This window comes from Mesocricetus auratus, unplaced genomic scaffold (genome assembly GCF_017639785.1).
Source record: "Mesocricetus auratus isolate SY011 unplaced genomic scaffold, BCM_Maur_2.0 Super-Scaffold_100013, whole genome shotgun sequence".
Lineage (NCBI taxonomy): Eukaryota > Metazoa > Chordata > Mammalia > Rodentia > Cricetidae > Mesocricetus > Mesocricetus auratus.
Window position 1 is genome coordinate 47,379,831 of NW_024429196.1, and position 14,127 is coordinate 47,393,957.

General features: G+C 42.0%; 2 protein-coding genes across 3 annotated transcripts in view; one reads left to right on the forward strand and one right to left on the reverse strand.

Moving 5' to 3' along the window:
- The window catches only part of Mrs2 (magnesium transporter MRS2), a 35,052-nt gene extending 33,250 nt beyond the window's left edge, over positions 1-1,802 (reverse strand). Inside the window, exon 1 of the mRNA XM_040755751.1 lies at positions 1,554-1,802. Within this exon, the coding sequence (XP_040611685.1) occupies positions 1,554-1,710 (157 nt within the window). The 5' untranslated portion in view covers positions 1,711-1,802. The remainder of the gene's footprint in view (positions 1-1,553) is intronic.
- A 44-nt stretch (positions 1,803-1,846) lies between these two features.
- Positions 1,847-14,127, forward strand: part of Dcdc2 (doublecortin domain containing 2) — a 213,837-nt gene continuing 201,556 nt past the window's right edge. Inside the window, exon 1 of one of the 2 annotated variants that reach the window (XM_040755753.1) lies at positions 1,847-1,939. The gene's annotated coding sequence lies outside the window, so the exon portion shown is untranslated. Of the gene's footprint in view, positions 2,033-14,127 lie in introns of both variants that reach the window. The other variant, XM_040755752.1, reaches the window with a different exon arrangement.

Genomic DNA, 14,127 nt, shown 5'->3' on the forward strand with positions numbered 1-14,127 from the left:
TTATCCCAAGTACTGCACAAATGTAAATAAATAAATAAAATTTACATTTGGTTATTGGTGTGCAAGCACTGTGGAAGTCAGAAATCACATTGCAGATATCTATTTTCCCCTTCTACCTTGTAAGCTCTAGGGACTGAACAAGTGTCAGGCCTTAAAGTGTCACCAGGATTACTACTCTGGATTTCAATGTTTACACTAAAAGCCCCTGCATCTTGCAGACCACTTGGTTCCTAAGCATTATCCAGGGAGGGAAAGGCATATAATATAAAAAGACTGAGTGAGGGAAAGAGGGGTTGACTGACAGCATCTCATTTCGGGGAAACTTTTAAGTATAATTTTACAAAAAGTACCCGAAGGCACTGCTGTTAGGACTCTGTTTTTGAGCAGAGCCTGCACTCACATTTGTGGAAACACTTTCTTCACATTTCCTCATTGGGTGACAAAAAGCACCAAGCAGCAAAGCCTCCTTTCTTCACTCAGAGCTCCCTGGCTGTCTGCTTACACAGTTTAAGAGCAGACTTCATCAAGGCTAGCCACTGGCTTCAGATTCTTCAACCTCACTTCCAGGAATCCCTTATTCTATACCAGGGCAACTGTATAATTGTATACATGTGGCCAGAAGAAAAATTAACAAAATTAACATAATCAATAACATCCCAATATTGCTAATCGTGGTAGCTCATGCTACCTAGCTTCGAGTTTAGTCTGGGCTCCATGGTGAGTTCCAAGTCGGCCTGGGCTAGAATGAGAGCCTGTCTCAAAACAAGCAAATTAAAAACCCCAATCTAAGCCGGGCGATGGTGGAGCACGCCTTTAATCACTCGGGAGGCAGAGGCAGGCGAATCTCTGAGTTCGAGACCAGCCTGGTCTACCTAGCGAGTTCCAGGACAGACTCCAAAACAATAGAGAAACCCTACCCCGAAAAACCAAAATTAAAAATTAAAAACCCCAATCTAACATAATTCTGTGATATGAAAGCAGAAGGGGGCATACAGAGGCAAAAAAGGCCAGCAGGAGGGAGAGGAGTGTCAAGAAAAAGTATGTATAAAAGTACAGTCCTGAAAACCAATATTTCGGCTGAGCAAATGAATCGACCAGCAAAAAACAAAAAACAAACAAAAAACCAACTCCCCCCCCAAAAAAAAACCAAAAAACAAAACGCCCGCCGCCAAGCTTTAATAACTGAGTTCGATGCAAGACAGAACTAACTCGGACAAGCTGTCATCTGACCTCCACACATAACACACTGAGAAAGGCACATGCATGCTCGGACAACACTGAAACGCTAAATTTAAACGACAACAAAAACAACGGTTAACGCTTCTAACTGCAGAATTCAGAAGGCTGAGAATGGGGACTTTGACAGTTCGCGGCCATCCTGGGATGGAGACCCTGTCTCACAACAAGCAAACTAGAAGCCACAAGCAAACTAGAAACCACAATCAAGTCCCCGAGGTGCTGGCTTGAAAACTGCGGGCTGGGTGAGCCGGGCAGGTCGCGCAGCGGTGAGGACGGCGGGGCCAAGGGCGCGGGGCCCCGTGGGACGCGCGTACCTGCAGCGCGGGGCGAATACGGCGCCTTCGGGCTCCCGAAGAGCAGCGGGGTCGAGCGACCGCTGCAGACAGCGGAGCTCAGGGGCGCCGCACACAGTGCCCGCCGGGACTGCACGGCGCGGGGTAGCATCCTGGGCAGGCAACGCAGGCATTCCATGGTGCGGAGGCGACCGGGAGACGGCAACAAGAAGCCGGCCCGGCATGCCGGAACCCCGGTGGATCCGCTCACAGCGACAACCGCGCACAGCGCCTGCGCGGTCTGTCCCGCGCCTGCGCGCTGCTGTCCACGCATGCTCAGGATTGGACCGCCTGTGCGTGAGCCTCCCGCGTCCCATGACTGACGGAGTCTGCGTCCTGTACCTCGGCTGGCACCTGCAAGCGTGAAGGTAGACAGCAGAGTAGCTCAGCTCCGAAAGTGTCCGTTATTTCCGTGAGCCGCGAATTGCTACTTTCTGGAAAGGTTCCATATGTATAACGAAGTATGTAATTTGGAGACGAGGAAGTTGCCACCATTCGTAAATCGTTTAAATTTTATTTAAGCTTAATGGCGTAAAATTCACTTAGAAGAGACAGTGTGTTGAGCATTAGCTATAGAACGAGGAAAAAAAACAAACAAAGCGAGCAGAGTGGTGGTGCATGCCTGTGCTCAAGAATTCAAGGTCATTCTCAGCTAGAGTGTCAGATCAGCCTGTATTACTTGAGATCCAGTCTCTGCGCCTCCCCCCGCCCCCAGAAATTAAGAATGCCTCAGGATTTGTTGTTCACTTCACAGTAGTAACGACAGACATGAGTTTAGCGTTCCCTTCGTTAATATATGAGCATGGAGCTTCGGGGACAGTGAACCATTTATCTTGCGGGGCATTGAGAATTGAGTAGATGCAATGGACAAGGACATGAATGTTGATTTGGACACTGAGGGCTAGAAGTACTTTAAGCATTGCTGCTAGGAAGAGCCTTGAGTGTACAGAAAATACTCGATAGAATTTTCATTTTACTAGAACTTTAATAATGTGCTAAATATTTGAAAAATGCGTGCCAGAAAACACTCCGTTGAGAAAAGTGACTATTAAAAGAAACACCCAATATGTGCCAGGAAACACTCCTTTGAGAAAAGTAACTATTAAAACAAGCAAGCAAGCAAACAAACAAACAAAAAACACCCACCAACCTTGACCTATGATACGACCTTTGCAAAACCTTAAGCAAATGCTGGCAACTAGACACATGGTCTTGTGATTAATGGCAAAGAACTGGAATTTAAACCGAAAAGAAAGAGTCATTGGGGATTGTGAGGAAAGAAATAGAGTGGCAAGTTAATAATTCGATTTATGTTTATTCAGATTTTTAGCAATGGGACATTGAACACAACACCTTTTATTTGTGAGGCAAGCCTCTGCCCAGCACTTGGGAGGTAGAAGATGTAGGATCAGGGGGCTCAGATATTCAAGGTCATCCTCCACTGATTGTCTCTCTGATTTGAGTCTAGCCTGACTTCAAGAGAGTCTGCCAACAAACAAAAATGGGGAAACATGCCTTTAATCTCAGCACTTGGGAGGCAGAGATAGGAAAACCTCGGTAAGTTCAAGACCAGCCAGCACTACACAGTTTGTGAGACTTCTCAAAAGAGAGACACATTTAAGTATGTTTACAGAAACTATTTGTTAAACCCGTTGTAGTAATGAAAATGTATCGTCTTCACACTGTATAGAGAAAGCAGAAGGATCAGAGTTCAAGGCTACCTTCAGCTACAAAGTGAGTTTCAGTCAAGCATGGCTACATGAGACTCTGTGTTAGGCAGAAAACCAAAATAAACAATAGATGATAGTAGATGTTGGTGGCTTTTGGAGTTACAGTGCCCAAAATGTTTAAAAGCTTAAGGGAAAGCCAGGCAGTGGTGGTGCACTCCTTTATTCCCAGCACTTGGGAGGCAGAGGCAGGCAGAACTCTGAGTTTGAGACCAGCCTGGTCTACAAGAGCTACTTCCAGGACAGCCTCCAAAGCCACAGAGAAAGCCTGACTCGAAAAATCAAAGAGAGAGAGAGAGAGAGAGAGAGAGAGAGAGAGAGAGAGAGAGAGAGAGAGAGAGAGAGAGAGAGAGAGAGCTTAAATGAAAAGGCTTTGGCATGATTTTTTTCTAAAGAGCGTTTCATTAGGAAACGAGCTCACAAGGTGATGTATGAGGTGTGTGGTACAGGTTAATAGGTTGAGTAGATGAAGGTGAGGGTCAAAAGCTTAAGAAAGTCTTGACACTAAGTCAAGGGGAAGGCAAAGCATGTTTGATGACAAATTGGTAATCCTGTTTCCGGGATTTCCTTGATTTCCAGATAACAGAGTTGAGGAGTTCCTTACCAATGCCAAGACCTCTTAGTTCCCCTGCCTTTCATTTCAACTTTTAATTTTTGCCTATAGGACTTTAATTCCTTAATGATAGCAGAAATTCCATTTTCTGAGGCTTCTTAAAGCTGACCAGGGATGTAGATCCTGCCTATTCAAGGATCAGAAGTCTCAACCTGCCTAATCTTGGAGGACATAAGGATGTCTGGAGGATTATAATTCCTTGGTAACCCAAGGAAGGGATGTTTTTACTCAGGGCTCAAAACTGTATGAACAGTAAAACACACATTAGATTATTATATCCAGTCCTAAAATTAGCACCAAAAAGTGGACCTTTTTCCACCATGAAGTCATTGAAAAGGGAAAGACAGAAAGTCACTGCAAGTTAAGGGAGAAAAAAGGACAAATAGCAGCCGGGCGTTGGTGGCACACGCCTTTAATCCCAGCACTTGGGAGGCAGAGGCAGGCGGATCTCTGTGAGTTCGAGGCCAGCCTGGTCTACAGAGCGAGTTCCAGGACAGCCTCCAAAACAATACAGAGAAACCCTGTCTCGAAAAACCAAAATAAAAAAAGGACAAATAGCATAACAGGTTATCTACAAAGCAAAACAAAAATACCTGTCATATTTTATCCAAAAAGAGAAGTCAACAAAACGATGGCAAGCTGGGTTTGGTGGTATATACCTATAACCTAAGGCGAATCAACAGGAGTCAAGATTAGCCTCAGCTACACAGTGAGTTCAAGGCTTTATCTTAAAAAACAAGCAACTTTCTACTGTGGAATATTTATACAGTATGTGAAGATGTGTTGCTGTGATCGATGTATTAAAGAGTCGAACAGCCAATAGTTAGGCAGGAGAGGAGAGGCAAGATTTCTGGCAGAGAGAGAGAGAGAGAGAGAGAGAGAGAGAGAGAGAGAGAGAGAGAGAGAGAGAGAGAGAGAGAGAGAGAGAGAGGAAGAGGAGAAGGAATCTAGGTGTATGGATTTTGCCAGCAGACTCAGAACAAGTTGGAATATGGGATATGTGATAGAATGTAGGTGGCGCACGCCTTTAATCCCAGCACTTGGGAGGCAGAGGCAGGTGGATCTCTGTGAGTTCGAGGCCAGCCTGGTCTACAAGAGCGAGTTCCAGGACAGCCTCCAAAGCCACAGAGAAACCCTGTCTCAAAAAACCAAAAAAAGAAAAAAAAAAGAAGAATAAATGGATTAATTTAAGTTATAAGAGCTAGTTGAGAACAAGTCTAAGCACACACACACACACACACACAGACATGTCTGCGTTTGCACAAACACACACCTGATGCCTGTGAAGGCCAGCAGAGTGCATTGGAGTCCCTAAATTGGGAGTTACAGATGATTGTGAGCTGCCATGTGGTGCTGGGAATCAAACCCAGGTCCTTTGTTAGAGCATCAAGTGCTTGTAAGCACTGAGCTATCTCTCCAGCCCATGCTTCCACTTCTTAAAGGTTCTGCCACCTGAACACTGACACGCTGGGGACAAAGCTTCCAGCATAGGCACCTCTGGGGGACTCATGCAAACTGTATCCAAACTGTACTAGGTGCTAACCCAAATGAAATGTGAGTTTGGAAACCATGTAGTGCTTCGAGTAGGCTAATGGAGCAGTGATGGTTATGTTGATTGTCACAAGGGTTTAGAAGTTTCTCTGGCTCTGTGTTCCACCAAACTCCATGGGCCCACTGAATATAACTCAATGCAGATGCTCAGGATTGTCAGTGGAGGAGGGGGAGTTCCTAGGAATGGGTTTTCAATCAGGATTCTGGGTTTCTCTATTCTTTTTATTGGTGGGGTGTTCTTACTACTGTTAATTTACATTCTGCAGAAGGGGGTTCTACTCCTTCTGGCATACTTATGCCCCCCATATTCGTCTTAATTGCTAGGTTTCTTCAGGGCAGTAGTTTTCTACTCTTGTTTAACTATGAAGGACTCTTAATTTTCCGAAAAAGTCCAGAAATTCCCACCATATTTCATCAAATGAAATTGTCCTTCTATGTAATGTGTTCTTACTACATTTGTCATTTCAGTGAGCCCATGTCACAACTTTTCCTGTTGCTGTGAATAAATGCTCCAGACAAAACAACTTGAGAGGAAGAGTGTCTCTTGGCCCACAGTTGGGAGGATTACAGGCCATCATGGTGGGAAGGACATGGCAGACCTGGTCCAAACTAGGAAGCAGAGGAAGGGAAAGCTGGTGCTTTTGTCTCTTCAGTCTGAGTCTCCAGTTCATGCACATGGTGCCTCCTGAATTCAGCCAGGTCTTCCCCTCAGTCAAACCTCTTTGGGAAAGCTCGGCACAGTAGTACACATGTTTAATCCCAGTACTCGGGAGGCAGAGGCAGGTGGATCTCTGTGAGTTTATTGCCAGCCTGGTCTACAGAGCTAGTTCCAGGCCATCATGGGCTACACAGAGAAACCCTGTCTCAAAAAACAAAACAAAACAAGAAAACCCAAGCAAACCTCTTTGGAAACATCCTCACAGATACATTAATCAAATTGACAACTAAAAACAGCCATCACAGAACTTGATATTAATATTAGCTAAACATATTCTGTGGCTATTGGATAGTTTTGAGCCTTTTTTTGGAGGGGGTAGGCTCTCACTTTGTAGCTCAGGTGGTCCCGGAACTTACTATCTAGCACAGGCTGGCCTTGAAACCACACCATTCTTAGCCTTTGCCTCAAAAGTGCTAGGATTAGAGACATTATTTTCCTGCATCTGGGATGTTTTAGGAGTTTGGTCCTAAAAGAATTACTTTCCTTGATTACTGGAGGAACGACAGTGTCACAGTTAATCTTCCCCATTCTTCTTGCCTGCAATGTGACATTTTACTGGTGAGCATGCTTTGCTAGTGAAAGCATTCAGACTTATCTAGAATTAGTTTAAACACCTCCACCTTCTGAGTACTTTATTTTTTCAAGGGACATGGGTAATTGAAGTTGTATTTTATGGCAACTATCAATCAAAACACACAAGCATGTTTTCTTCTTAGCAACAATGGTTACACATTGAAAATATGTCATGTTATGAGGCAAACTACAAAGGCTTAGATAATGTAATTAAATAAGAATCCCAGCTTCTGAGAGTCTCATAACTAGCTTTTAGTAAAAACAGATTTGCTTTTATGTTTAAAGACACTATTTATAAAGTCTAGGCTTCACAGATTTCAGGTGGAAATATTAGCATTTCTCTTCTTTTTGGGCAGTGAGAGGGGCCCTGTGCATTGCACGACATCTAATACTTCCTGAGTTTCCTTCTCAGGCCCAGTAGCACTTTCAGTTGAGTCCTTATAACAAAGAGGGGCTCTATATATTTCTACCATCATCTGAGGGGAAAAACTCACTTAATTTTGGATCCCACTGTATTTTAAACAAGGATGCCCCCAAGACCTTTTCTTTTTGAAGATAACATCCTTTTTTTTTTTTTTTGGTTTTTTGAGACAGGGTTTCTCTGTATTGTTTTGGAGCCTGTCCTGGAACTCACTTGGTAGACCAGGCTTGGTCTCAAACTCACAGAGATCCGCCTGCCTCTGCCTCCCGAATGCCGGGATTAAAGGCGTGCGCCACCACCGCCCGGTGATAACATCCCTTTAAAGTTATTATTTTTCTCACATAGGGTAGACATTAAAAATTGCAAACACTGGGGCTGGAGAGATGGCTCAGTAGTTGAGAGTGTTTGATAGTCTTCTAGAGTCCATGAGTTTGATTCCCAACACCCAGGTCAGGCAACAAAAACTCCCTCTAACTGCAACTAATGACGTTCTCCAGACTCACCACACACATCACTCACCACACACACACACACACACACACACACACACACACACACACACACACACACACACACACAGATGCAAATAAAAATAAAGCTAAAGACTACACTTGCCAGAAAACCAGGTAGGTTGCCCACAGACCTTCTCTTCTCTTGTTATTGCTTTTACCCCAGACCCAGTCCCCCAGTTTCATTCCCAGCTCTGCAGAACACCCATGGCAGTCTTGCTCCCCATCTCCTATAGATCTCACAGATCTTGTGATCTTTCTCCCCCTGCTTGTTGATTTGTCCCAGACCCCAATCCCAGTAGGCACCCCCAACTAACCCAAGGGCCAGTACAAACAAGTATACTGAGGGCAAACCTATATCTGTCCTTCTGCTCCTGAGATCCAATCCCCACCTCTACCCTAGTCCCACCCCTAGCTCTGAGGCAGGAAGCCCACTGAGATCTCCCTTTCCTCTCTGACTCCATCCTCAGTGGATCACAAGGACCTTCTATAACCTTTCTTCCCCCAACTTATCTCAGAATCCCAGTCTCCAACACCAGCAGGCATTCCCTGTGAACACACCAGCCAAGCAGGCCAATAAAACAGGTTAACACACAGCCATCACACTCTCCAAAAATCCAGAGAAGCAGAAACCAAGGAAAAACACACCCACCCAACAAAGACAAACCCAGAAAATAGCACCTAGATCTTTAACCATCCCTTACTCAGATGCTCAGATGCAGATGTAAAAACACAGTCAATGCTCCTATCTCCACCCACCTTCAGTCCATTCACAAAATATCTTCTATTTCCCCTTCCCTGGGAGATCCAGGTGTTTCCCCCCAGCCCAAACCCTTCTTGTTACCTACTCTCTCTGGGTCGTGAATTATAGAATAGTTATCTTTTATTTTACAGTTAATATCCACTTGTGAGTGAGTACATACCATGTTTGTCTTTCTGGGTCTGGGTCACCTCTTGCCAGCAATGGAGGAGTATTCCCCCTTTCCACATCTTCTCCAGCATAAGCTGTCATTACTGTTTTTGATCTTAGCCATTCTGACAGGTGTAAGGTGGAATCCTAGAGTTGTTTTAATTTGCATTTCCCTGATGGCTAAGGATGTTGAAAATCTCCGTAAGTATTTCTCACCATTTGAGATTTTTCTGTTGAGAATTCTGTTTAGATCTGTACTCCATTTGTTAATTGTTTTTTTTTTGGTATCTAGTTTCTTGAGTTCTTTATATATTTTGGAAATCAGCCCTCTGTCTGTTGTGGGGTTGGTGAAGATCTTTTTCCATTCTGTAGGCTGCAGTTCTGCCCTCCTGATGATTTTCTTTTCCTTACAGAAACTTTTCAGTTTCATGAGGTTCCATTTATTAATTATAGACCTTGGTGTTCTGCTCAGGAGGTTTTGTGCAGGGTGATAGATATGGGTCTATTTTCATTCTTCTATCTACATGCTGACATTGGTCAAAGAAAATGTTAAATCTAAAAAACTCCTGATACAACACATCCAGGAAATCTGGTATACCATGAAAAGACCAAATCTAAGAATAATAGAAATAGAAGGAGAAAAATCCCAGCTCAAAGGCCCAGAAAATATTTTCAACAAGATCATAAAAGAAATTTGTCTTAACCTAAAAAAGGAGATGACTATAAAGGTACACTGGACACCAAATAGACTGGACCACAAAAGAAAGCACCCCCTCCACATAATAATCAAAACAAAGAAAGAATATTAAACTGCAAGGGAAAAAGACCAAGTAACATTTAAAGGCAGATCTATTAGAATGAGACAACTTTTCAATGAGAACTCTAAAAGCCAGAAGGACTTGGACAGATGTGCTACACACTCTAAGAGACCAGAGACACTAGCCCAGGCTACTATACTCAGTAAAACTTTTAGTCAACATAGATGGAGAAAATAAGAGATCCCATGATAAAACCAAATTTAAACAATATCTATCCAGAAATCTAGCCCTACAGAAAGTGCTAGAAGGAAAATCCCAATTTAAGAAGGTTAACTACATCCATGAAAATACAGGAAATAATCTTATACCAGAAAAATCAAAAGGAGAGAAGTACACACACACACACACACACACACACACACACACACTACTACTACCACCACTGCCCACCCCCAGCAACAGAGATCCGACTACCTCTGTCTCCTGAGTGCTGGGATTAAAGGCGGTTTTCACCACTCTTAAATACCATGACTGAAAAGGGGAACATGGGATCATGTATACAGAACAAACAGACTTTTATTCCTCAAATCTCTAAGGATTTAGTAACCACACCTTATATGCGATTTCTCGTTATCTGGCCTTGACCAAGTCTGTTGTTATTTAGCTAGGACACCCAAGGCCAAGATCAAACATCCCACTGTAGCCACACCTTTGACCTTTAGGTTTTATGACTTAACTAAGGACAGTTTTGAACTCTCTGACCTTTAGTCAAGATGGAGTGGGTCAGTCTTTATGGGCCCCAAAAGAGAGATTTCATAGTAGCAATTTAACGCATACCTGAAAGCTCTAGAACAAAAAGAAGTAAGCCACCCAGGAGTAGATGACAAGAAATAATTGAACTGAGGACCGGGCTCAATAAAATAGAAACAAAGAGTTGGTTCTTTGAGAAAGTCAACAAGATAGATAAAGCCTTATCCAAACTAAGAGGTAAGAGAATGTCCAAGAGCCGGGCGTTGGTGGCACACGCCTTTAATCCCAGCACTCGGGAGGCAGAGGCAGGCGGATCTCTGTAAGTTCGAGACCAGCCTGGACTACCAATCGAGTTCCAGGACAGCCTCCAAAGCCACAGAGAAACCCTGTCTCGAAAAAACCAAAAAAAAAAAAAAAAAAAAAAAAAGAAGGAACATTGCCAAATTCATTTTATGATGCCACACTTATCCAAACCACATAAACTCTAAACAAAGAAAAAGAATTAAGATCAATTTCCTTATGAACAGAGATAAAAAATACTGAATAAAATACTTGCAAAGTGAATCCAATAACACATGAAAAAGATCATCCATCATGATCAAGTAGGCTTCATTTAGGAGATGGTTCAATCTATAAAAATTAGTAAGTGTAATCCGCCATATAAACAAACTGAACAAACCACGTGATCATCTCATTACATGCAGAAAAAGACTTTGACAAAATGTATCACCCCTTAATGGTAAAAGTTCTTAGCAGATAGGGATACAAGGGGCATACCTAAACATAATAAAGGTAATTTACATCATGCCTATAGCCAACATCAAATTAAATGGAGAGAAACTCAAAGCAATTCCACTAAAATCAGGGACAAGGCTGCCCACTCTCTCCTTATCTGTTCAATATATAGTATTTGAAGTTTTAGCTAGAGCAACAAGACAACTAAAGGAGATCAAGGGAATACAAATTGGAAAGGAAGTAAAGTATCATTATTTGCAAATGATGTACTATACATAAGTGACCCTAAAAATTGTACCAGAGAACTTCTACAGCTGATAAATACTTTCAGCATAGTAGCTGAATACAAAATTAACTTACAAAAACTACTAGCCCTCCTATATACAATGACAAACGAATTGAGAAAGAAATCAGGGAAACAACACAATTTTTTAAAACATTTATTTATTTGCTATGTATCCAGTGTTCTGTCTGCATGTATGCCTGCAGTTCAAAAGAGGGCACCAGATTTCATTACAGATGGTTGTGAGCCACCATGTGGTTGCTGGGAATTGAACTCAGGACCTCTGGAAGAGCAGTCAGTGCTCTTAACCTCTGAGCCATCTGTCCAGCCCAGAAACAACACCCCCCATACAAAAAAGATTTATTTATTTAGTATACAGTATTCTGTCTGCATGTATCCCTGCAGGCCAGAAGAGGGCACCAGATCTCATTACAGATATTTGTGTGCCATCATGTGGTTGCTGGGAATTGAACTCTGGACCTCTGGAAGAGCAGTCAGTGCTCTTAACCTCTAAGCCATCTCTCTAGCCCCCAAACAACACCTTTTATGATAGCCTAAAATAATATAAAAATCTTGGGGGGTAACTATAACTACATAAGTGGAAGACTAGTATGAAAAAACATCAGTTTTTAAAGAAGATACCAGAAAATGAAAATTCTCCCATGCTCCTGGATGGGTAGGATTAACACAGTAAAAATGGTCACTCTGCCAAAAGCAATCTACTGATTCAATTCAATCCCCATCAAAATTCCAACACAATTCTTTACATACCTTGAAAGGACAATTCTCAACTTCATATGGAAACAAAAAACCCAAGATAGCCCAAACAATCCTGAACAATAAACGCATGGCTGGAGGGTTCACCATTGCTGATTTCAAGTTGTACTACAGAGTTCAGTAATAAAACTGCATTGTATTAGCATAAAAACAGACAGGCTGATTAGTGGAATCCATCTGAAGACCTAGACATAAGTCTACACACCCATGGAACCTGATTTTTGATAAAGAAGCAGAAAAATACATGGGGGAAAAGGGGAGCATCTTCAAAATATAGTGCTGGTCAAACTGAATGTCTGCATGTAGAAGAATACAAATGGATCCATACTTTCCCCCTGCACAAAACTCAACACAAAACCAGATACATTGAACCTGATAGAAGAGAGAGTGGGGAATAGCCTGGGACACTAAGTTCAACAATAAATGGGACCTTATGCTTTTGTAAAGCAAAGGACACTGTCTTTCAGACAGAGTGGCAGGCTACAGAATGGGAAAGTTGTTTTTGTTTTTTGTAACTCCACATCTGATATGTGACTCCTGAGTGCGAGAAAAAGTGTGTCTCTGACTCTTGGGACTCTTTCCCTCATGTTGGGTTTCTGTGTCCAACTTCAATATGATAGTTTTTACTTCATCTATTATATTTTATTCTGTCATTTTTTGTTGTTGTCACTTAGAAGTCTACTTCTCAAATGAAAGACAGAAAGGGAGTGGATCTGGAGGAGAGGGAAGGTGGAGAGGGACTGGGAGGAGTAGAGGGAGGGGAAACTATAGTCAAGGTATATTGTATGATAAAAGAATCTTTGTTTAATAAAAGGAAAAAAATCTGAAGATTTCAAAACTCATATTGATTGTATGCACATGTAGAAATGTCACAGTGAATCATATTAGTTTGTTCAGGTATTATGTTTTTAACCTTAATATTTTAGACTAAGAACACACAGTCTTCATCCCTGTGTCTCATCTGTTCATCTCTCTCCTACCCTTCTTGATGCCTCTTCCCCAAAGCTGGTGCTCTTTCTTCCTCAAATAGTCCTCTATCACAAGACTCCATTACCCCACTTCCAACTCCCTTCATATAGATCTCTCTTCTCATGATTCCCTTTATAGTTTCATGGCGTATAAATAAATAAATATACATACATACATATAGATAGATACATAGATAGATAGATAGATAACTTATAACACACAAACACACACACAATTTTCCCCCCTCCTCTGAAACAGGATTTCTTTATATTACAGCTCTGGCTGTCCTGAAACTCACTTTGTAGACCAGGCTGGCCTGGAATTCACAGAAATTCGCCTGCCTCTGCCTGCCCAGTGCTGGGATTAAAGACATGCACCCCCACCACCCGGCTGAACACACATACAATTTTAAATCTAGGTTTGCTGTATGAGTAAAGACATGTAGACATTTGTATTTCTAAGTCTGGTTTATTTCACTGAACACAATGATTTCCAGTTGCAACCATTTTACTGCAGAGGTCATGATTTAATTTTTCTTTACTGCAGCATAAAATTCCATTGTGTATACTCCCTATATTTTCTTTGTCCATTTGTCCATTGATTGACATCTGGACTGGCTCTTTTTTCTAAATATTGTGAATAATGCATCTGTAAACAAGGGTGTGCAGTTAATATGCTTAGCAGTGAATCAAACAAACAAACTCATAAAACTAACAGTGACAGACCCTATCTATCAAATTTTTACCTTTATGTTTTCACCTGAAATGCACTTTCATTCAGCTATTTTGTGTGTATGAATATGCTGCTTAAATAGTATGTTCATGCACCACATGCATGCCTGGTGCTCCCAAAGGTCAGAAAAGGACATTAGATCCCCTAGAATGGGAATTATTGACGATTGTGAGCCACCAACCTATCTATGAAAAATAAATGCTTTTGGCCTCTGAACTTTATGCTTTTAATCTCTTCAGCCCCCTGAAATGCATTTTGATTTGCATCTATTATTTGTGTCTGTTACCTAAATTTGAAACTTTAGCATTTTGAGTCATTTTTATGTCTGAATTCATCATCTCTAGCAGTCAGTGTTTTTTCTGGGCTCTGAAGTTGCAAGATCACTCGCCCCTGTGTTTGAAGAGTTTGGTCACAAGGGGGAGCACTGTTCCTTGTTGTGTTTGTATATTAAATTTTCAAAAATTATTTTTATTGTTCTTATTGTTTGTGTGTCCATGTGGCAGTCGGAAGACAACTTTTGGGAGTTGGTT